This window comes from Ranitomeya imitator, chromosome 2 (assembly GCF_032444005.1).
Source record: "Ranitomeya imitator isolate aRanImi1 chromosome 2, aRanImi1.pri, whole genome shotgun sequence".
NCBI lineage: Eukaryota > Metazoa > Chordata > Amphibia > Anura > Dendrobatidae > Ranitomeya > Ranitomeya imitator.
This window is the reverse complement of record NC_091283.1, coordinates 104,093,024-104,118,120: the sequence shown is the minus strand read 5'-3', so window position 1 is coordinate 104,118,120 and position 25,097 is coordinate 104,093,024. Positions and strand designations below refer to the sequence as shown.

At 43.3% G+C, this 25,097-nt stretch overlaps 1 protein-coding gene across 4 annotated transcripts in view; it reads left to right on the top strand.

Annotated features, from left to right (window-relative positions):
* Positions 1-23,559, top strand: part of SEPTIN6 (septin 6) — a 111,265-nt gene extending 87,706 nt beyond the window's left edge. For 2 of the 4 annotated variants that reach the window (XM_069747100.1, XM_069747102.1), the window contains one exon: positions 11,514-11,768. In XM_069747100.1, the coding sequence (XP_069603201.1) occupies positions 11,514-11,529 (16 nt within the window). In that variant the 3' untranslated portion in view covers positions 11,530-11,768. Of the gene's footprint in view, positions 1-11,513; positions 11,769-13,791; positions 17,128-20,486 lie in introns of those variants that run through there. The other 2 variants (XM_069747101.1, XM_069747098.1) reach the window with 2 other exon arrangements.
* Positions 23,560-25,097: the final 1,538 nt, after the last annotated feature.

Sequence of the window (25,097 nt, the reverse complement as noted above, 5' to 3'; positions counted from 1 at the left end):
CAATTTGTTTTATTTTACCAAGGGTAACAGGAGAAAATGGACCCCAAACATTGTTGTACAATTTGTCCTGAGTACGCCAATACCCCACATGTGGGGGTAAACCACTGTTTGGGCGCATGGCACAGCTCGGAAGCGAAGGAGCGCCATTTGACTTTTCAATGCAAAATTGACTGGAATTGAGATGGGACGCCATGTTTCGTTTGGAGAGCCCCTGATGTGCCTAAACATTGAAACCCCCCACAAGTGACACCATTTTGGAAAGTAGACCCCCTAAGGAACTTATCTAGAGGTGTGGTGAGCACTTTGACCCACCAAGTGCTTCACAGAAGTTTATAATGCAGAACCGTAAAAATAAAAAATCATATTTTTTCACAAAAATTATCTTTTCGCCCCCAATTTTTTATTTTTGCAAGGGTAAGAAGAAATTGGACCCCAAAAGTTGTTGTACAATTTGTCCTGAGTACGCTGATACCCCATATGTGGGGGTAAACCACTGTTTTGGGCGGATAGGAGAGCTCGGAAAGGAAGGAGCGCCGTTTGACTTTTCAATGCAAAATTGACAGGAATTGAGATGTGACGCCATGTTGCGTTTGCAGAGCCCCTAATGTACCTAAATAGTAGAAACCCCTCACAAGTGACACCATTTTGGAAAGTAGACCCCCTAAGGAACGTATCTAGATGTGTGGTGAGCGCTTTGACCCACCAAGGGCTTCACAGAAGTTTATAATGGAGAGCCGTAAAAATAAAACAAAAATTTTTTCCCACAAAAATTATTTTTTAGCCCCCAGTTTTGTATTTTCCCGAGGGTAACAGGAGAAATTGGATGCCAAAATTTGTTGTCCAATTTGTCCTGAGTGCGCTGATACCCCATATGTGGGGGGGAACCACTGTATGGGCGCATGGGAGGGCTCGGAAGGGAAGGAGCTCCATTTGGAATGCAGACTTAGATGGAATGGTCTGCAGGTGTCACATTGCATTTGCAGAGCCCCTAATGTACCTAAACAGTAGAAACCCCCCACAAGTGACACCATTTTGGAAACTAAACCCCCTAAGGAACTCATCTAGATGTGTTGTGAGAGCTTTGAACCCCCAAATGTTTCACTACAGTTTGTAACGCAGAGCCGTGAAAATTAAAAAATAAATCTTTCCCCCAAAAATTATTTTTTAGCCCCCAGTTTTGTATTTTCCCAAGGGTAACAGGAGAAATTGGACCCCAACAGTTGTTGTCCTATTTGTCCTGAGTACGCTGATACCCCATATGTTGGGGTAAACCCCTGTTTGGGCACACGGGAGAGCTCGGAAGGGAAGAAGCACTGTTTTACTTTTTCAACGCAGAATTGGCTGGAATTGAGATCGGACGCCATGTCGCTTTTGGAGAGCCCCTGATGTGCCTAAACAGTGGAAACCCCCCAATTATAACTGAAACCCTAATCCAAACACTCCCCTAACCCTAATTCCAACGGTAACCCTAACCACACCTCTAACCCAGACACACCCCTAACCCTAATCCCAACCCTATTCCCAACTGTAAATGTAATCTAAACCCTAACTGTAACTTTAGCCCCAACCCAAACTGTAGCCCTAGCCCTAGCCCTAACCCTAGACCTAGCCCTAACCCTAACCCTAGCCCTAATGGGAAAATGGAAATAAATACATTTTTTTAATTTTTCCCTAACTAAGGGGGTGATGAAGGGGGGTTTGATTTACTTTTATAGCGTTTTTTTTGCGGATTTTTATGATTGGCAGCCGTCACACACTGAAAGACGCTTTTTATTGCAAAAAATATTTTTTGCGTTACCACATTTTGAGAGCTATAATTTTTCCATATTTTGGTCCACAGAGTCATGTGAGGTCTTGTTTTTTGCGGGACGAGTTGACGTTTTTATTGGTAACATTTTCGGGCATGTGACATTTTTTGATCGCTTTTTATTCCGATTTTTGTGAGGCAGAATGACCAAAAACCAGCTATTCATGAATTTCTTTTGGGGGAGGCGTTTATACCGTTCCGCGTTTGGTAAAATTGATAAAGCAGTTTTATTCTTCGGGTCAGTACGATTACAGCGATACCTCATTTATATCATTTTTTTATGTTTTAGCGCTTTTATACGATAAAAACTATAGAAAAAAAAAATTATTATTTTGGCATCGCTTTATTCTCAGGACTATAACTTTTTTATTTTTTTGCTGATGATGCTGTATGGCGGCTCGTTTTTTGCGGGACAAGATGACGCTTTCAGCGGAACCATGGTTATTTATATCTGTCCTTTTGATCGCGTGTTATTCCACTTTTTGTTCGGCTGTATGATAAAGCGTTTTTTGCCTCTTTTTTTTTTTTTTTTTTCTTACGGTGTTTACTGAAGGGGTTAACTAGTGGGCCAGTTTTATAGGTCAGGCCGTTACGGACGCGGCGATACTAAATATATGTACTTTTATTGTTTTTTTTTTTATTTATTTAGATAAAGAAATGTATTTATGGGAATAATATATATATTTTTTTCATTATTTAGGAATATTTTTTTTAATTTTTTTTTTACACATTTGGAAAAATTTTTTTTTACTTTTTTACTTTGTCCCGGGGGGGACATCACAGATCAATGATCTGACAGTTTGCATAGCACTCTGTCAGGTCACTGATCTGACTTACAGTGCTGCAGGCTTCACAGTGCCTGCTCTGAGCAGGCTCTGTGAAGCCACCTCCCTCCCTGCAGGACCCGGATCCGCGGCCATCTTGGATCCGGGTCTGGAGCAGGCAGGGAGGGAGGTAAGACCCTCGCAGCAACGCGATCACATCGCGTTGCTGCGGGGGGCTCAGGGAAGCCCGCAGGGAGCCCCCTCCCTGCGCGATGCTTCCCTGCACCGCCGGCACATCGCGATCATCTTTGATCGCGGTGTGCCAGGGGTTAATGTGCCGGGGGCGGTCCGTGACCACTCCTGGCACATAGTGCCGGATGTCAGCTGCGATAGGCTAATCCTAATCCTGCCTGAAGAAGGAGCCACTGTGTTCTGAAAGCTTGCAAACATATTATTTTCTGTTAGCCAATAAAGGTATCACTCCTAGAATACTTCTGTCATCATTGGGCAGAAAAATATTCACATCGATTTTTCTGGCTAACACGGTACCACAATACAATTAGTTATTGTACTTCACTATATACTGCAATACTCCTAGTATACAGCATGAGTGATCGAATCATTGCAGGTTCAAGTACCTTAAAGGGGACTAAAAAATAAAGTAAACATATTAAATAAGTTGTTTAAAAGTGTAAGTTTAAATCCCCCCCCCCCCCCCAAAAAAAAAAACTAATTCAAAATTTCATAATCCATATAAGTTTGGTAGCAAAGGCAATTGCCATGAAATAAAGACCCAAAAAGCAATAGTGAAATTGCATTTTCTCCTTCGCCTCATTGGGGGACACAGACCGTGGGTGTATGCTGCTGCCAATAGGAGGCTGACACTAATTGATACAAAAAAAGTTAGCTTCTCCCCTGCAGTATACACCCTCCTGCTGGCTCTCGGCTTCTCCCCTGCAGTATACACCCTCCTGCTGGCTCTCAGCTCCTCCCCTGCAATATACACCCTCCTGCTGGCTCTCAGCTCCTCCTCTGCAGTATACACCCTCCTGCTGGCTCTCAGCTCCTCCCCTGCAGTATACACCCTCCTGCTGGCTCTCAGCTCCTCCCCTGCAATATACACCCTCCTGCTGGCTCTCAGCTCCTCCCCTGCAGTATACACCTCCTGCTGGCTCTCAGCTCCTCCCCTGCAGTATACACCCTCCTGCTGGCTCTCGGCTCCTCCCCTGCAGTATACACCCTCCTGCTGGCTCTCGGCTCCTCCCCTGCAGTATACACCCTCCTGCTGGCTCTCGGCTCCTCCCCTGCAGTATACACCCTCCTGCTGGCTCTCAGCCCCTCCCCTGCAGTATACACCCTCCTGCTGGCTCTCGGCTCCTCCCCTGCAGTATACACCCTCCTGCTGGCTCTCAGCTAACCAGTTCTTGCTTAGTGTCTGTAGGATGCACATGGGTCTGTTTCGGACCCCAACGTTTTTATTTTATTGTTTACTTTTCTGTAAATTTTTATTTTTTAATTAACTGAGTGAAGGGGGCGACGGTTCCTTTCAAGGTTCCGATCTCCCCCGAACCATCAACAGGCGAGCACGGCGAGTATACCTCCACGTACCCTCTCCTGCGACGTGGGAAGCCATGCCTGAGCTCACTTCAGGGGCGACGGTTCCTTCATGGTCCCGATCTCCCCACACCAGCAGCAGGCGACCACATGGAGTGTCACCTCCATGTTTCCTCTCCTGGGGCCAGGCCTAATGCCGGACAACTGGCCCTGTCCACCCGGACTGAACTCCGTGGCTGTACAGAGGCCCCTCTCTATGGCGTCCGAGCAGCCCCCACTGTCCCACCACTGTGAAAGCGGATGGCACAATGAGGCGGACGGTTCCTCTCCACCTCCCTAACAAACGGATGATGGATTGAGGCTCATCTCTGCACCGTCCACGCTGCACAGAACAACGCTGAAACCCACATCCGCGGCGGCTCCATGCCGGGACGCGCACCGATGGTGAGTGGATCCATCTTCAGTGGGATATCCACATGCTGACAGGCAGACTCAGCCACTTCCCTGTGGCCCACCTCTCTGAGGTAACGCTCTGGATGGCTGCAAAAATTTAGTCCCCGGCTTCGGCCGATTTGTAGGCCGCATCCTGGAAGTCTTGCCTGGAACGCCCCGCTGGTGTCGCCCGCCGGCTACAGAAATTTAGGCCCCGGCTTGGGCCTATTCAACATCGTGTCTGTGGCTCCGCCCCCCAAATTGGCGCTTCTCGCTCTCTGCGGGATTTTATCAACTCTGCAGCTCCCGGTGGCCATCTTGGTCCACCCGGCCAGCTCACACTGGGGTGACAGTATTTTTGCATTAAAGGGGCACATCGACTCTACATCAGTACCCGGGTAAGTAAGTACCTGGTCTTAAAGGCATGACCAGTATTCTCTGGTCTTAAAGGCACATGACCAGTATTCTCTGGTCTTTAAAGGCGCATGACCAGTATTCCCTGGTCTTAAAGGCATATGGCCAGTATTCCCAGTCTTAAAGGCGCATGACCAGTATTCTCTGGTCTTAAAGGCGCATGACCAGTATTCCCTGGTCTTAAAGGTGCACGACCAGTATTCTCTGGTCTTAAAGGTGCACGACCAGTATTCTCTGGTCTTAAAGGTGCACGACCAGTATTCTCTGGTCTTAAAGGTGCACGACCAGTATTCTCTGGTCTTAAAGGTGCATGACCAGTATTCTCTGGTCTTAAAGGTGCATGACCAGTATTCTCTGGTCTTAAAGGCGCATGACCAGTATTTCCTGGTCTTAAAGGCGCTTGATCAGTCCGAGGAGCCCTCCGCCGCCGACCCCAGCTTTATCCTCTAGTTCCCCTCAGTGGACTTCTTCACTGACCAATCCATGGTTCTCTGACCAAGAGATTGAATCCCTCTGTGTACCCACGTCTGTGTTTGGAGTGCTCGCAGGACCAATATACATGGTCCCTATCCTACATGGGAGCCGTCGGCTAGCAGGGGCCGCAAATATTCTAGAAACGTGCAGGCGTCTAGAAACAGGCATCTAGAAAACGGAAGTTTTTTGTTTCCTGCTCCCTCACCAATGATTTGATGACAACAAGACTCTGAATATGGATTGGATATTGCCTGAGCTTGCCAGAGCTTCAGAGACTAAGCTCCCTCGAGAGCATTTGCCATTCAATTCGGATAAGCGATTCACTGGACAGAAGCCTCTACGTGGGATGCCATGCCTGGCCTGTTTTTTAAGGGCGACGGGTCCTTTAAAGGGCACCGATCTCCCCACACCATCAACAGACGAGCACACGGAGTGTCGTCTCCATGTTTCCTCTTCTGCATCCAGGTCTAACGCCAGACAACTTGTCCTGTCCACCTGGAGACCTGTACTCTGTGGACATATAGAGGCACCCTTTTTGGCGTACGAGCTCCCCCCTCTGCATCACCACTATTTAGTGGATGATGCAAGAAAGGCGGACAATTCCTCTCCACTTCCCTGTTAAGAGGTTGATGGATCGAGGGTTCCTAATTTTTTATCTCTGCACCGTGAAAAGAGGAGATGGCAAGAGACTATGACCTGCTGGATGCAGCCGCACATTCTGCCATGGGGCAGATTAACCGGGTAGAATCTCCTGTGGTATTCCTACCAGTATCCCTACCTGATGGGTCATCAATTAAAAATACCACGGACTGTCAGATAGCAAATCTGGTTCGTTCCGTCTTGCGGCTTCGAGTCCAGCGCTCTATCCTCCCTAGCGGCCGCATGGATTGCTAGAGCAATGGTCTCCTGGCTGGAGACCTTAACTACCTTGATTCACACCAGCAACAACTGGCCAATCAAATCCTTTGAGCGGGAGACTGACAAAGGATTGTAAAAGGATTGTCCAGCACAGTCTAGATCTAAGGGATCTTGGTTCCAAACAGGGGAACGAAAAGTAAGATCGACCCTGGACCTCAAACTTCTAACAACTTTTGATATGGTCCTCCTTCTTTGGATGGAGTTCCTCCGCTCAGCCATTACTTCAACAGAAAAAGGTGCAGTTTCCAGCATCCATCGACATTCGGGTTGCTTGCCCTCTGCAAAAATTCCTTCGCCTTTCCATTCGTCAACAGCATTTTCAAGTCACAACCTTGTCCTTTGGCCTTGCTTCCGCACCCAGAGTGTTCGCTCGGGTCATGGCGGATGTCATGTTTCTCTTGCACTCTAGAGGCGTGCTCGTCCTGCCCTGTTTGGTCTGTCTAGCCGCCCTTCCAGGACTACGCTGAGTCGTCTATATCTCTTGCGATACCTTCTCTCCTGGGCTGGCAGCTACGCTTAGACAAGTTCTCCTCATTTCCAGCCCAGCAGATATCCTTTTTGAGGATGATCCTGCACACTTCTAGAAGGATGGTAATTCTTCCTCGAGACAAGGTCATGGCCCTTCAACAGGGAGCTCGCGCAAGGAGAGTTCTGAGGACTTGATTACTCACCCCTCATTTCATTCGATTTGCTAAGAGAGTTCTGAGGAAAAATGGTGACGACAATGGAAGCGGTTTCCTTCGCTCCGCTCGTTTTCAGCAAGTCAAATAGACTTTCAGACAATAGTCTCTGAGCTCCTTCTTTATCCAGGGCCTTTCTCCCGGTTCAATGGTTATTAGTAACTACCAATGCCAGTCTTCTTCTCCCCATCATTGTTCTGGAGATCCAAACGGTAGTCTTACATCAGGTCCACTGCCTTCTGGCAGGTCACCCTATCCGAATTCAATTGGATAATGCCACGGCGGTGCCTTACGTCAGTCATCTAGCAGGTACCCACGATCAGGCGCCATGACCGAGGTACCTCACTTTCTCTGATGGGCCGAAGTCTATTATTCGGTGATCTCGGCAGTATATATCCCAGAAGTAGAACTCTGAACGGCAAACAAATTCAGCCGTCAGGGTTCCGCCTCAAGTCAGTGGGAACTTCACCCCGAAGTCTTCCATCAGATCTGTCCTTACTGGAGCTCTCCAGTTGTAGGTGGGATGACATCCAGACTGAAGGCCAATGTACTCGAGTTCGTGGTTCGGCCTCGAGATCCAAAAGCCATCGCTCTCCATGCTCTGGTTCTGCCATGGTACCAGTTTCCATAACTCCCCTTCCACTGCTTCCGAAAGCCTTTCGGAAGCAGAAAGGGGCCCCAGTGATCCTCAGAGATCCGCACTGACCACGTCCGTTTTTTGTTTGCGGAGCTAGTATCTTCTCGCCTTATCGCAGCACAACTGCAAGTAGGGACTTTCTCACAGGGAGTTTTCACACGTAGTTCTTCCCTATCGCATACCGTTAGATCATTGGGACCTTATTATTCCTAGGAGCCTTACAGTAGGCTCCTTTTTCATCCAGGCAGACTTTACTATCAGGGAAAGTCATCCCGTTCTCCTCTTCGATATTCTCACTCTGACGAGTCTTCGGAGCTAGCTTCTCTGCTCTTTCAGACTTTTTTCCCTTATTACCTTCGAGGCAAGGTTGTCCTCAGGCCATCTCCATCCCTTGTTACCAAGGTGGTACTGTATTACCACTGTTATGAGGGCATAGTTCTTCCCTCATCTCTTTTGGCTCCAGTCCACAAAATGGAATAAGATCCCCCATATTCTGGACGAAGTGCGTGCTCTGAGTAGGTACGTCTTGAGGACAGCGTCCTTCTAAAGGTTGGACATTTTATTTGGGCTTCCTGACGGTAGAGGAAGGCTTCCTGACATTTTCAGGAAGGGTTTAGCCGTTTCATCGACCATGATAACATGGTGAATTCTTTTCACCATCCAGGAGTCCTTCCGTGCTAGATGTCAGCCTATCTCCCTGTCTATCAAGGGTTCTAGGCACCAGGCGTCAGCAAGGCACGCCTGCAAGCTTGCAGATTCGTCCAGTCCGCATGCATTCTTGAAGCACTAAAATTCCCACACTTCCACAGATGTGAGTCTGGGCAGGCGGACTCTGCAGGCCGCGGTGGCGCACTTGTAAGTAGCGGTTACACAGGGCCTGATCTGTTGTTGTCCCCACCCAGGGACTGCTTTGGGACGTCCCACGGTCTGTGTCCCCCAATGAGGCGAAGGAGAAATAGGGATTTTTGTGTACTCACTGTAAAATCCTTTTCTCCGAGCCATTCATTGGGGGACACAGCTCCCACCCTGTTATTAGCTTATGCTTGTTTTTTAGAATATGACATGCTATACGCTCATATATTGTTATTGATCTCCTACTGCTTTTGCACCGAACTGGTTAGCTGAGAGCCAGCAGGAGGGTATATACTGCAGGGGAGGAGCTAACTTTTTTGTATCACTTAGTGTCAGCCTCCTATTGGCAGCAGCATACACCCACGGTCTGTGTCCCCCAATGAATGGCTCGGAGAAAAGGATTTACGGTGAGTACACAAAAATCCCTATTTTTCTTCATCCCAGCCCCACTTGCAGCTTTTTCATTACATTATATGATACATTGAATTATCAATCCAAACAACATCTGATCCCCCTACAAATAAGCCCTGATTTGGCTATGTCGATGGAAAAATAAAATTACAATATCATTTCATCATCATCACGCCACTGTATATGCGGCACAATTCCAAACACCTCCACTGATCTTTAAGACAAAAAAACAAAACGTATATTTTATTGAAATTGCAGCAAGTTACTGAGCAGGTTACAGTAGCCTGTGGCCGCTAGGCCACTAACAGACATTTTTTTTTTATGTATATTAATTGAAGTGTCTAACAGTTATTTTTTGGGGACATATTGGTATTATATTTACTCTACTTACATTGCACTCACTGTCAATGGAGTAGTCCATTTCAGAATAGATGTCAATCAGTAGGTTTTTCAGCCAGTTGAAAACTATCCAGTGACTGAAAATTCATATTTTATTTCATTTTTCTAATTTATAAAAGCATGTGTCCCTTTTTCCTATCACCAGGGAGGTCACATTGTGCGATGGAGCTTCAGAATATGAGATTTCCAGAACTCCCATAGAAATAATTTGGAGTTGCACAAACTGCATAGAGAGTTGTGTTATTTCTCTAACTTAGGACTTCTGGAAACAATAGATAACTATCTATTCCATGCGGTTTCCTTACTTCCCATTTATTTCTGTGGGAGTTACAGAATCCATGTAGCTCAGCTGTTTCCGTTGCTCCACCTCCTATGGCTGGCTCCTGAATGACCTTATTCCTGTCTAAGCTATCAAAGGCTGAGATGGGGATGACCCTTTAACCCTGTCCCATGTGGCCGTGTAATATTACCATCAAATCTATCCGATCATAGAGCATTTCTTAATTGCAGCTTCTTCTGCTTGCACAAAAAACACGTCTGTTTAATCCTTTCTACCAGATGTATATGCACGTTGTTTTTCCTGCAGATTGTGCTTTCCAAGAAGGCTACAGTATGGGCTGAATACCTATGTACAGCTTCCTTCTGCTGCCTGCCTGGAAATGTCTAGGGGACAATCTGCTATTGTCCCATGCAAAGGAGAGGAAGGAAATACAAAATAAAATAAGCTTTAAGTGAAATAAAATGGCGTAGTATGGAAAATTATTATTGACGACAGGCCAATATCAAACATTCCTAAAGAGTAAGATTGCTGCTCATTGTTCTGTGGGTAGTGTGACTTAGTGTAATACATACTGTGTGTGCTAGTCCTGGTGAACGGTCAGTCATGATAATGACTAGGGTGTACATGTGTATCCAAACCCCCTCTGCGAAGAGGGAAGCCGAGGAGCAGAGCGTGCCAGGAAAATATGCAACTGTTAGTCTCAGGGAGCTGTATAGTGAAAACAGGGTTTATAGAACACAACGTACTAAGGCCGGATCCAAACATCAGTGTTTACCAATGCAAGGACCAATGACCGCTCTCCTGAATCATTCTCTGCAGCCTTCTAGGCATATATGAGGCTGTCAGGTTCTAGTCAGGAGACCCGCGGCCCATTTATTCATTGCGGTCCATACGCGTAAATCTCGCCTTAGAGAAAGTTGTTTTTGAAGGATTTCAAAGACAGAGAAGACACTGTCTAGTTTGGGTAGCAAATTCCAAAGTATATGGGAAGCACGGGGAAGTGTTAGACACCATTCTGTGAGCAGCAGACAAAAGGGGAGTAGAGGAACCGGTCTTCTGAGATCCAGGCGCTAGAGGAAAATCGGGTCAGATATGTATGGAGGAGACAGATTATGGACCGCATTGTAAAGTCATTATTAATGTATGTAGGAAACAATCCATAGTCTGCCGCCGCCCAGATGCGCGCCTAATTTACAAATCAACAGAGAGCTGAATTTCGGCACAGCAGATGGCGCTGTAATAAGCATCTTTCATAATGTTTTACACTGTCCTACCTCTGCTTGTGGAAGGGGTAGTGTTAGACAGGTTCCTTTTATCTACAAAAACGAGACCAGAACAATTTGGTAAATGCATCATGAAGGTCTAAATTGTTGTTATCAAGACATTTGTATCTGTCCCTCAGCAGTGGGTAAATGATTGCACCAAGCGCTGGCTTGGCCTTTTGGGTGTGTAGGCACAGTCCCTACGCCGACCAGAATCGTTGCAGTGTTGCCATCATTTGCCTTTAGCCTGACAAATGTACACAACCTATGCATTTTAGACTCTGTTCATGTCTGTAATGTATACTCCACTCAGGGATGTTGTGGGAGTTTGCATATAGCCATTAATGCTCAGTTATATATTTAAAGGAAAAAAAATGAGTTTATGATCTGCCAAAATGGCTGAAAATAAGAATACAATGTGCCCGCCAAATGTGTGGTAGGAGGCCACCTTGTGGTAGATCTGTGTGATTGCAGGTATAACACATGCACACTGCAATTCCCAATACATACTATGATATTTTTTTTTAAAAAGTAATTTCTTTAAAAATCCAGCTAAGCCATCTTCCCATTGCCTGCACGATTTTTGATCATGACATCAATAACTTATTTTATTTCTGTTTTGTTCACAGTTCTGGTTTCCTGTAATTCCTATCCCTTTGGCACATTCGCATTGATCCACCCTCCCTCCTTCTTGTTCCTTCACCATATCATCTGTTCCCAAATCATCCCCATCCTTTTCTTTGCATGAAAGCATGAATTCTTGGCAGCTTGTAGAAGACTTCATTCCATGAGTTGTACAAGGACTGGCATGAAGACATTACTTCTTTTCCTCATGATGTTGTATTGCATGTTCTGCTAATAAAATCCATTTTAATCAGGCTTCACTGACATCCAGACATTCCCTCTCCTCCTGTCTGTTATCTGTCTAACTTAGAAATCCCACTAAAATGTTTGCTGTATTTTTGTTTTGTCTTTTGACTGTTTTCTAGAATACTTATATTTTCCAATCAGGAATCTTTCCATGCTCAAAAATGGCTCGTGGTGCAATAGAAACATAGTGAACTGTGCAGCAAAAAGTCACAGTTTTGTGCAAATTCTACTCCGTCTTCTGCTCGCATCACTAAAACTTTAAACTGAGCTGTCCTTTTGATTTTTATATTTCAGATGCATGGCATTATTGCATATTATGTTTTTTATTATTCCAATATATTTGAAATTGATAAAAAAGAACTTAGAGAACCTGTCACCTCCAGAAACGCTATTCATGTGCATATGTAGTTATAATCTGCAGGCAAATGGCATTTAATCATTCTTGGAAAGCTTAAAGGAGCAGCAGGCTACAGTGGGAAAATGAGGTTCGTCTCCCTGCAGCCCCTCGTTTGCAGTCATCAGTAGGGAGCAGTCAGCTTGCTATGCTATGAATGGGCTGTGATCACTCCAGAGCCCATTGATTGACCGTCTGCTGTGCAGCGTGTGGTGCAAGCTGTCGAGCAATGTGCTGGGGAATGATCACTATCTTCTCACTGGAATAGAACACGGAGAATAAAACTTCATTTTCTCCCTGTAGCCGCTGCTCCAGTAACCCGGCTTCATAGGATTTAAGTGCCATTTACCTACACACATAGGGGTAAAATGCCAATAACCAGTGTTTATGGGCATGGCAGCATCCCTTTAAAGATATCTCATGGTTTTGTATATGTAGGACCTATGCAGACCTCAGTGTCTCCTTGAATATAATTGAACAGTGTGTAGACTGATCCCAACGTCAAGTGTAAGTGCCCACAGATATTTGAAGAATACCTGCCGAAACCATTGATTTTGAAATGTGTCTTAGATTTTTGGCCAATGTCTCTGGTCAGGCAGAGGCTTCCTTCCACTATTCCCTCTGACACCAATTGCGCCTTAGATGAACCTTTGGCCAACTACCGTTAAAGGTATATTTCCATCCTTTCATCAACCTCTTCCTATTATTAACCTACTGCCTGTCTGCTGTGTAAGGAAATGATCAAACTGGACGCAGGATCAATTTGTAGTCTGCAACCATGGGGCCATTCCATCAATTATATTGTCCTGTTCTTCTAGAGGACCACCCTCCTAGGAAACCATTTTAGACTGGACTTTTGAGTGGCCTTCTTGAAGAGGTCTATTGAAAGGGAACAGCGTAATACTACATTTCCTTGGCAAGGGAAACTATTGCCCTTAGGAAGCTTCCCCGGCAATAATAGCTCTTAAAAATCCCTTTGATTGTGTAATGGCTGCTGATGTACGACACCATAGGATCAGGATTAATGGTGGTAGCGCTGCTGGGTGATTGACAGATTTGATATAGTTTGTCCAGGATAAGAATTCATCTTTATTTTCTCAGTAGCTGTGTCACTCATGTATTTTACTGGAATCTGGACAAGCCCTTTAAGGGAAACCTGTCAACACATTTTTACTTTTGAAGAAGTGGAATTGTTGTGTAATCCCTTTTTCCCCAATAATAAAGTGTTAATTTTTTTGTAGATTGCTCATGATTAGCACATTAGATATCTAGTGTAAAAGCCATATGCAAATCGGGCTGGAAGTGCACTGGGGGCGTTGATGCACTTGGAAGCCGTCCAATTACATTCACATACACCCTTACACTTTCAATCTGATTTGCATATGGCATCTACAGTAGATTTTTCATGACTTAATACATCAGATCTCTTAAAAAAAAAAAAAAAATTACCTTTTTTTTATTTTTATTTAATTGGATAAGCGCCTACACAACGATACCTCTACTTGCTTATCTATAAAAGAAATGCCCTCTAAATACAGATGCTTTGTTTCGTGTGTTCATTTGGATTTTACACCAAGGATTGTTTTGTATACAAATAATTATTTTACAATTTTTTTTTTTTTTTTTTTTTTTTTCCTTTTCAGTAACCCTTGGCTGTGCACTGAGTAATATTACTACTATGGTGGAAGATACCTTCCTAAAATTGCACCTGTGTCTTACAAATCACATTCCTATTACTGTGCTCTTAATATCATTGTCAATTTTTGTTCAGAAATTGTTTGAAAAGGGTTAACTCTTCCTGTTTGAGATGGATTACTCTTGGGGTACGTGCACACGTTCTGGATTTTTCGGTGGTTTTCCACGGCAAAAACGCATACATTAAGCTTCCCATCATTTTTAATGCATTCCGCAATTTTTGTGCACATGCGTATTTTTCCGCAATAAAAACGCACTGTGGGAAAATACGCAAGCATGTTAATTAATTTTGCAGATTTTTCGCAGTTTTCCCGCTATTTATTGCATTTTGAAGCTCGGGGGGGAAAAAACGCAAAATCTGCACAAAAAAGCGAGAAAAATGCATGCAGATTTCCTGCGGAAAAAGTCTGGTTTTGTTCAGGAAATTTCTGCATAAAATCCTGCCGTGTGCACATAGCCTTATGATGGGATCTCCAGATGTAACATTTTCTGACGTGTAATTTGCACATGTCAGAAAATGTCGTTAGTGTAGATAACGGCTTTTGCATCGCGAGCTGAGGAAATGCCGGAGTCACAGGACAACTTGAAAAAGGTTCAGTTGTTAAGACGGACACCAATGGAATTTTCTGACTTGTAAGAAAATGTTAAAATTGAGGAAACCCTTTTGTTTTTGTTTTTTTGTTTTTTTTTTTGACAAATTTAGAAAAAATATACTGTAATTAAAAGGAATCGGTTGTTATGTTTTTTGCAGTATAGAATAATAAGACACCCTGATTCCAGCACTGGATTACTTACCTTTATTTTTTATATAATTTTCCTAAATTCCCTAGTTATCGGCTGTAGCGCTGGAGTCTGTCAAATGATTGTCTGCAGCGCCTCCCGCCAGTGACTGAGAGGCTTATTCTGTCCAACCAGTCGTTCAGTGGCAGGTGGGTGTAGGGAGCAGCAGATCGAGACTATCGAGGACTCCTGAGTGCGCTCTTGAGCTTGGCTGGTGCTGTTGATGAGAACTAACTAGGGATTTTATAAACATTACTAAAGGGAAAAAAAAAAAAGGTAGTAATATGCTGAACTTAAGGTTGTTGATATGACGTTATGCTGCTGTGGGATAATGCCATATAAACTTAGTAAAATATTCACTTCAAGGAGAATGTCACCGGATCGAAAGTGTCCAGTTCTTGCTCTTACCTTATTCCTGCTGCTCCTAGTATTTATTTTTTATTTTTTGTTCTTTTTAAATCCGCCATCCGGTTCCAGAGATTTGGGCCCATTAATTTAGTGCTGTATTTTTATGGCCTTTACTAAGGGGGCGTGGCTTACAGATTATCTGGAGGCGTGTCTTTACTCTTCTGTATTCCCCTGGGAGCCACGCCCCTTTCACAAAGACCATATAAAGCAAACAAAGAACCATACTGACTAATACAAACGAAGCAGTGGGGATAATATGAGCAAATATAGGCTCCTTTTAACCTGGTGACCGGTCATCTTTAAGCTATTTATGTGTAAAGTTGTAAATGTTTTGTTACTTTCATGCTGGTATTGTACCTTAATGTGTAGATTTTGTGTAAATGTTCTTCCCTTTGTAAACAAGTGAAACCAAATGCATTATTTAAGGCTGTCCGATCAAATGTATTTTTATTCCCTCAATGCACATAAATGTAAAGGATGCAGCTTTCCAGTACGTTGCTGCAGTAGCTGCATTTTCTGCCGTTTTGTTTCTGCAGCTTCTATGTAAACTTGTGTCTCCATGGCAACAGACAACCAAACAAACCTTCTATTGTCTGATACTTGGAGCCCTGTTTCCTTCCTTCTGTCCTCTTCTCTTGGCTAACCTACCAAATGTGTGTTGTCAAAAAGTAGGAAGCAAATGGAAGACCGTAGAAGACTGTAAGAAGTAGAATTTGCTTGCGGTCTTTTATCATGGGGGAATGTAGGCTGCATTGGAGCTCTAGAAACAGTAAGAAAATACCTTGCTATATTTTTATTCGATGTATTAGAGCAAAAAAAAAGATATAAACTAAGCTTTAAAGGGTTTGTTCACTACTTTAATAGATTTATTATTGGGCACAAGGTGTTCAAAAACATAAAGGTGAAAAAAAAAAAATTAAAAAAATATGCCCATTATGCTCCACCATGCCGCTTCCAGCATCCCCCACAGATCTGCATTCTTTCCTGACCATTTGTAGCCTAAGGCTGTGTGCACACGTTGCTGATTTTTCACGTTTTTTTAGCGTTTTTCCCCGATAAAAAATGCTTTACAACCGCAAAAAAACAGCATACATTATGCATCCCATCATTTTTAATGAATTTTGCAGCATGTTCATTAATTTTGCATATTTTTCGCGGATTTCCCACTATATAATGCATTGGGAAATGTCTGGAAAAATCTGCAAAAAAAACGCGCAAAAATGCATGCAGATTTCTTGCAGAAAATCTCAGGATTTTCTCAGGAAATTTCTGCAATAAATCCTGAACGTGTGCACATAGCCTTAACATTCCACCTGAACAGGGAACAAAAGTTAGTTTTTTTCCAGTTTGGAAGGAATATAAAAACTGGAGCTGGTCAGCGACCACCTTGACGCCGGCCCACCCTCTTTAGGAGACGTCAGACAAACATGACGTCGGCAGCCATTCAGACACGCAAATCCAAACAAAGTAGGTGAGTATCCCCTTCCATTTCCCCCCTTTGTGATTACCATGGCTCCATTTATAAAAGGTCTTAAAGTAGTGGACGACCCTCTGCTTCCTCTTTACTGATCACCACTGGGCCAGCTCCCGAAAACTCCCCAGCGACCAGCTACTATGGCCACGGGAAGCTGCCGCCACGTCTCCTAATGCTGTCAATAGTATTGATGGCTTGTATGGCTCTTCAGTCTGGCTCATATAGGGACAATGATTTTATGCTCCAAAAAGGGAAACTGAAAAGCAGTTTATTATTCACCAAAAAAATGAGTAACACTCCATAATGCTGAAGGAAAAAAAAAAGAAACCTATATGACAATGAACCGTCCGTCTTGTAATGCCATGATCTATTTTTTCCAGATCCTTTAATCACTCGCCTTGTTAACATGCACTCCGCCAATAAAGCAGTATTTCTGCGGTGTTCCCCTGACTTATGTTTAGTCATCCGCTGTTTTGCAGGTCTTACCGGTAATGAGAAATTGACACCTTGTCACTGTCTGTCTTTTCCAAGAAGTATATTTGTGCCTGTATTTGTATCTTTTCTATGTTATGTCATTGTTTTTGTTTGAGCTTACTGAAAAATAAAATGTGTTCAGACCAGCGAGGTCGGGTTGGTCCCATTTATTACTTATTGGATGCTAAATGTTAATGTTTTAAAACTGAAATCCATTGCCTTCTCTCCAACAGTGGCAAAAAGTCAGAAGTACCGATGGTTACATTGAAACATCATGACTGTCCCTCTAGGAGAAATAATAATTGCTTTAGCAATAGTTGTAGATAACTGCATTGAAGATCTTGTACGCCCTGTACCCCATCCCTACGGACTCCACTATGCACCAACGTGTAATTTTAAGCCCAGAATACCAAATAGTCCTGTTCGTTTATCTTTAAAATAGCAGGAAGTTCCTGATGCAAAGCTCAATATTCCCTGCATATACACATATCAAATTTACCACCACTTTTCCTGCCCTGCCAGCAGCCCCATAGGATAAGCTCACTGTGCACAATTATTGACTTGGCACTAGTGATGAGTGAATGTGCTGGGATAAGGTGTTATCTGAGCATGCTCGGGTGCTAACCGAGTGTCTACAGCGTGCTCAAAATACGTTCCAGTCCCCGAGGCTGCATGTCTCTTCACTGTTTGATAGCTGGAATCCCTACATGTGTTGTGGCTGTGGAACAGCAGAGAGACATGGAGCATCGGGACTTGAACATATTTTTCGAGCACACCGAAGGCACCCGGTTAGCACCCGAGCATGCTCAGATAACACCTTATCCCAGCACATCGCTCATCACTGCTTGGCACCAGTACACAGAAAGCTCCTTGGCTCCCCCTATTGGTGGTTGCAAGTAGCCAGAATGTTGTTAACAATGACTATGCAGGTTTTTTTTTTTTTTTTTTACAGGGAATACTAAAGTTCCCCTTAGCGGATTGCTTAATAAATGGTATATTAAAAAAAAAAATTCAAGGCATCTCACTTTAACTTAGTTAATCCTGTTGTGCCTTAGCTGCACTTGTCCTTTTACTCCTTTAATTGCTTATATGTTCAGCTTACATTTGACAAGTGTACAAATTAGTTGTAATTATTCTAGAGGAGAGCTTTCTTACATTAGCGGAACCGGACACAGTGATTTGGCTAATAAGGGAAGGCTTGCTTCCTTCTGGAGGAGAGCTAATTTGCATACATTTTCCCATGAAGCATTGCCTACATGTACAGCTCCACACAGCTGAATCTGTTTAATGATGTTCCGTAAATCCCAGAGAAGACAAGTACAAATCCTGAGCTCCAGGATGTAAAGGATGGAACGTGGCTTCGTGAATGGTCTTCTAAGGTGTACATATAATGTTTCAAAGACTTGGCCCCATTTCCTATACACAAAGATCCTGAGGGCGAATTGCTCTTACATGGAGTCTGTCAGTAGGTTCAGCCCTCCTAATCCATCTACATGGGCATGTAGGCAATAGAAAGTTTATATAAAATGATACCTTGATATTTGCGATCCCATGAGTTGTTCCAGGGAAATCCACATTTTTCTTAATATGTAAATGAGCTGTTCCGTGCTATGGGCCGGACATAGATCTCCCTGAGAATCTGCCTCCAGAGATTATTGTAAATGAAAGGAGGAGTTACCAGTGTGAGACATGTACTGACTGACAGTCTGCTCTCCTGATCTACATATCTCAAAATGGCTACAACTCCTGTCATTTACAATAAACTCTGGAGGCAGATTCTCTGAGAGATCTATGTCCGACCCATCATTTACATATTAAGAAAAATGTGGATTTCTCTGGAATAAGACCTCAGGCTGCAGATATCCTGGTATAATTGTATTCAACTTTAATGACAGGTGCCCTTTAAGTAATACCATCAGTTAAGTGATGACCTAAAAGTATGCTGAAGCAATAGGTCACATAGTCATCAGCTATATCTAGTATTACCAGTTATGCAACTTCATAAACCCTTTCATCCAAGTGTGACTGCCATGTCATGATTTTATACAACAGTTCTGCAAATAATGTTGAAAATGAAGTTCCAACTTTTAAACATTTATCCGCTGATTGCAACAATCCAATTGAATGAAGCTACAATGAAATTGATGGTGTCTGAGCTAATCTGCAAGGTCTGGCATCAGATTCTGAATAGACCTATGACCCCTTCTATTAGAGCGTTTTCTGTACCGAGATTAATGCCTTGTTCACTTCTACAGTGATATTTGATCAGTGGAGTCGATTTCTTCTCCCGCGAACTATTCGATTTCCCGAGTATCTGAAAACACTTGTATAATTAAATGAAACCATGTGTTAGATGGAAAAAAAAGTATTTTAAATGTGTAGTCAATGATTATTATTCTATAACAAAATTGTAAGAACTTGGCCTATCCTAGATTTCCTAGCCATCCAAATAAGTTTGAGGATTTATTGACATGTATGGAATGGTTTTACAACTGATCCATAACTTGTATACTACAATAGATTACCGCAAACTATTCTCCATCATGTGTACGTCTAAAATCAAGTAGCTAAAATATCTTACATAGTTGGGACATTGAAGCTAATGCAGTCCTGTGATTACAGCAGCCTCAGCGCTTGGTTTAAAGGGAACCTGTCACCCCCAAAATCGAAGGTGAGCTAAGCCGACCAGCATCAGGGGCTTATCTACAGCATTCTGTATTGCTGTAGATAAGCCGCCGATGTATCCTGAAAGATGAGAAAAAGAGGTTACATTATATTCACCCAGGGGCGGTTCTGGTCCGATGGGCGTCGCGGTCCGGGGCCTCCCATCTTCTTACGATGACGTCCTCTTCTTGTCTTCACGCTGCGGTGCAGGCGTATTTTGCCCTGTTGAGGGCAGAGCAAAGTACTGCAGTGCGCAGGTGCCGGAAAGGTCAGAGAGGCCGGGAGCTGCAGCGTGAAGAAGATGGGAGGCCCCAGACCGGACAGCGACGCCCATCGGACCAGAACCAGACCGGGACCGCCCCTGGGTGAGTATAATCTAAGCTCTTTTTCCTCATCTTTCAGGATACATCGGGGCTTATCTACAGCATTCTAGAATGCTGTAGATAAGCCCCTGATGCTGGTGGGCTTAGCTCACCTTAGATTTTGGGGGTGACAGGTTCCCTTTAAGCAGTGTGCGGGAGTAAATTAGGAAATGGAGTTCTGTTGCTCAAAGTGCTGAGCTGTGAAGGAAAAGGCTTCATAAATGTACAGGACAGGTGTACAGGCAGACACGGAAGGTTTCTATTTTTCACTGAAGTTCTGCTTTAAGTGGAGTGGAATTATGCAGATCATCTGATGGTTACATTTCTATATCCGGGAAGGTCATGTGGTCACGCTACTACTGTACTTGTGCTTTAAAAATTCTTCTAAACACTAATGAAGCTTTCTATGACTGAACCGTATCCTTATCCTATCTCTCTTTCTTGATAATTACACCTTTTTTCTCTCCTCTTTTCTCTATAGCTTCTTTTAATCTCTCAGCATCTGTCTAAAGGAGAAGACTTTGTAGAAGATATAGAGGTCCTATATTATCTGGAAGTGAGAAAGGCAAATGGTTTATAAAACAACTAATAACTAACCAATAATTTGAGCTCCATTCTTCTGTAACTTGCATGGTATACAATGAGATGTGAGAAAACCATTTACCATGAAGGTTTTTACAATGTATGGCTAACACAGCTCCATATTGATATGAAGTCCATCCGTAACATGAATATTTGCAAAGATGTATGCTCGCCTTTTATTGCTACGAAGACTGGCTCATGTACATTGCTAGATTTACTCACAGAACGATGCTCAGGTTAATGTTAAGAAAGCCATTTTAAAACCGTAATTCTGGATTTTTCCCATGTAAAGAAAAAAAGCAACAGGTAAAGGGAGATTGATTTTATTGTGTCAGTTGTATTAACTATAATGGTGAAGAGCGGGTTCGCTCAGCAGTATTTTATAGGATCATTTTGCAAATGCATTAATTACCTTAAACAGTTACAGTATGTCTTACAGTCTGTCTGCTTTCTGACTATTTTTAAGGGATTTTTCGCAACACTTGGTGGCTTATTGCTTTAAATCTACCAATGTCTAAATAGGGGTCCGAACATCATGATTTGCACTAGAACAATAGTGCAAGGAAGGAGTGTTATACCAATACCCAACCAAGCAGCTGCCTGGAAAAAGCCAAACCGAGCTGATTGAGGGGGATCAATCCCCTGACAATCAGAGAAGGGGTGTGTTACCGATCAATGTGCCACCAATGTCTACCCTGAGAGAAGGCCTTTTTATCAGGATATCGCATAAGAGCTCCCCAAGCTATAAAGTGAAAGCAGTTGGCTCTCCCTACTGCAGAATCAGTGTTCTGAAAACTCCGCAATGAAATCCGCAACGTGTGTACATACCCCCCCTAGTCATCAGCTGCTGCACTCTACATAGGCAGAGACTGAGATAACAAAGCTCTCGGTATGATGATGTGAGCAGCTTCGTCCTCTCGATTGCAGCCTATGCAGAGCACAGAAGCTGAAGACCCTCAAATTGTGACTGCTGCACTCTACGTTGGCAGCATAAACGCACTGTGCACTCCCACAGCTCGGCCCCTTTTTTTTTTTCGCGGAATTTAAATTCCTCTATTAACATAAAACAAAACCCCATAAAACACAAACTTTAAGTTTTTGTATACTTGTTCTAACACGTGGTGCTTAGGACTAGGGTTAGGGATAATACTAGCAATAGTGATGGGATGAGGTTTAGGGCTAGGGTAATTAAAGAGTTTCTTTTTAAGTCATTTATATATTTGATCCGTGGGTTATTGGGTACAAAATACTGTCCTTGCCCAGGGCCCTAGCAATCTACACTGCTCCACTGCATACTACCTTCTCATTCACACAATGACGTTTTCCCTGAAGGAAAAAGCCTGGCATTACAGATGGATCTTGTACAACGTTACTTCTCCATTTGGTGACGCAGGAAATAAATACTGTACAGAAGCTTGCTTACACATCTCCCACTATTGTTCTAAGTGAACAATCTTCTACGCAGACTAGAGATCACAGTTCACTATTGATCAATCTGGAGAGAATTGGGGTTCCTTTCACAGCCATTTATTGCCCCCAAGGTGCCTATGGCACCTTGTATTGTCCCCCTCTGCTATTATGCATCCTGCCATCAGAACAGTCAAGTTTCTACTTATTCTACAGCCGGCATTGTACTGTGAAGAATAGTCTGTAGATGGCCATGGTCTGACAATTTAATAAAATCCTATTGTAAAAATTAATGCATTTTTAAAAGTAAAAATGTTGCATAACGACTGCGCACAATACTCCTAAAATGCTGCAAAAAAACTAATATTTACTAAATGCTATGCACAATATACCTCCCCCAACTCTTATTAAAGCTGTAAGGTGAGCGCTCCTCTGAAGTGAGGCTGCTCATCCGCAGCGCTTCCATTAAAGCACACCTTTCATAAATCTAGATTTCAGTGTGTTCATTCTTGTTACTGGATGCAATTTACAATGAATATTTGGCACAAAAATCCTTTTATTTATACAAGCGTGGTACGATTATCCAGAAAAACGTATATTCTTTATTTTAAGTTTCGTCCTTTTATGTTAATCCCAATGACTTTTTTCAATGGCAGTCGGAGACACTGATCAGCTGCCATCTTAGCCCACATTTATTAGATCTGATAGAATACCTGTCAGTGTTATACTACCAGGCACAGCACAAGGGAATACCAAAGTATTGCAGCTCACGATCTGAGTGACCAGCCTCACACCTGTTCAGATCCCAAAGCAGGATTAAAAAGTGAGAACAAAAAAAAAAGATTTTCCTTAATATTCATAAACTGATAAGCTTTACTATATAAGAAAAGGGGACATCTACCATATATACTCAAGTATAAGCCAACCCCCCTCCCCCCCCCCCCCCCCTAATTTTGCCACAAAAAAACTGGGAAAACTTATTGACTCGAGTCAAATGCAGCAGCTACTGGTAAATGTCAAAAGTAAAAATAGATACCAACAAAAGTAAAATTAATTGAGACATCAGTAATAAGTGTTTTTGAATATCCATATTGAATCAGGAGCCCCATATAATGCTCCATACAGTTTATGATGGGCTCCATAAGATGCTTCATATTAAAATACAGTATGCCCCATATAATGCTGCACAAATGCTGATTATGGCCCCATAAGATGCTCCATAGACACATTTGCCCTGTATAATGCTCCACAAATGTGGATTATGGCCCCATAAGATGCTCCAGAGATATTTGCCCCATATAGTGCTACACATGGCCCCATACAGATATTTGCCCCATATAATGCTGCACATGGCCTCATAAGATGCTCCATACAAAAATATGCCCATATAATGCTGCACAAAGGTTGATTATGGCCCCATAAGATGCTCCATACAGATAATTGCCCCATATAATGCTGCACATGGCCCCATAAGATGCTCCACACAGATAATTGCCCCATATAATGCTGCACATGGCCCCATAAGATGCTCCATACAGATATTTGCCCCATATGCTGTTGCGATTAAAAAAATAAAAAAAAAATCACATACTCAGCTCTCAGGCCCCCGGCACTTGCTATATTCACCTGCTCCCTGTTCCACCACCAACCGCTGACGTGTCTTCTCCGTCCTGTGCACTGACACTCAAGCAGAGGGCGGCGCACACTAATCGCGTCACCGCGCCCTCTCACCTGAGCCACTGCAGAGGACGGGGAAGACGCAGCGGTGCCAACGGTGGAACGGGGAGCAGGTGAATATAGTGCACTGTGTTATACTCACCTGCTCCTGACGCGGTCCCTGGACGTCTGTGCCGGCAGCTTCTTCCTGTAGTGAGTGGTCACATGGTACAGCTCATTACAGTAATGAATATGCGGCTCCACCCCTATGGGAGTGGAGTGGGGTCCATATTCATTACTGTAATGAGCTGTACCATGTGACCGCTCACTACAGTAACAAGCTGCCGGCGCCGGGAAAAAGACGTGCAGGGACCGCGCCAGGAGCAGGTGAGTATTATTACACAGTTCCGCACCCCCTCCCCTGCCGAGCTCTGCGTATGACTCGAGTATAAGCCGAGAGGGTTACTTTCAGCCCAAAAAAGTGGGCTGAAAATCTCAGCTTATACTCGAGTATATATGGTAATTGGTATTGCTGAGTCCATAATGACCCAAGCAGTAGAGTTGACCTGTTATTTAACTGGAACACCATAAATCTAAAACAAGGCCTTTTTTGTTTGTTTCTCCAATTTCACATAGAATTCAATAAAAGCAGATCAAAATGTTGTATGTATGACCAGATTATACTCCTCATAACTCATCTGCTGTCAAACGGTTTCATCTGTGGGAAAAAAAATAAAAGTTAAGGCTCTCAGAAAATGGAGCACACGTTTTTCCAACTTTTTTTATAGTGAAAAAACAATATAACCTATTGACAGAATGATAAAAAGGTTATAGTTTTTGTAATACAATAGTCAAAAAAAAATTGTCAGGTCTTCAAGGTGAAAATGATGTGGATCCTTAAATGGAATCTGTCAGCAGGTTTTTGCTCCTCCATCTGAGAGCAGCATAAAGTAGAAACAAAAACCCTGATTCTAGAGATGTAATGCTTACTGGGCTGCTTGCTGTCATTTGGATAAAATCCCTGTTTTATCTGCTGCTGATCTACCATTTCTCTGAATGCTGAGCTCTGTATAACCACGCCCTTACCACTGATTTGGCAGCTTTCTGCCTATGCACAGAGTAAACCGAATCAGTGGTAGGGGCTGTGCACTGGAAGTGGAGTTATACATGGCCCATGAATATGGAGGACTACATGGCAGCAGGGTTATTAGTCCTCTAGTGATAATCTCCTATTAATAAAACTGATTTTATTAAAACTAAACAAAGTAGCCCAGTAAGTGATCTAGTGCTGGAATCAGGGTCTTTGTCTCTACATTACACTGATCACAGATTAGGTGGCAAAAACCTGGTGCCAGATTCCCTTTAAGGAATTAAAAGCCCATTTGATTCTGCTTAAAATGATTGCTTATTAAAGGAACACTGGTAAAACTAAAGGGGTATTCCCATC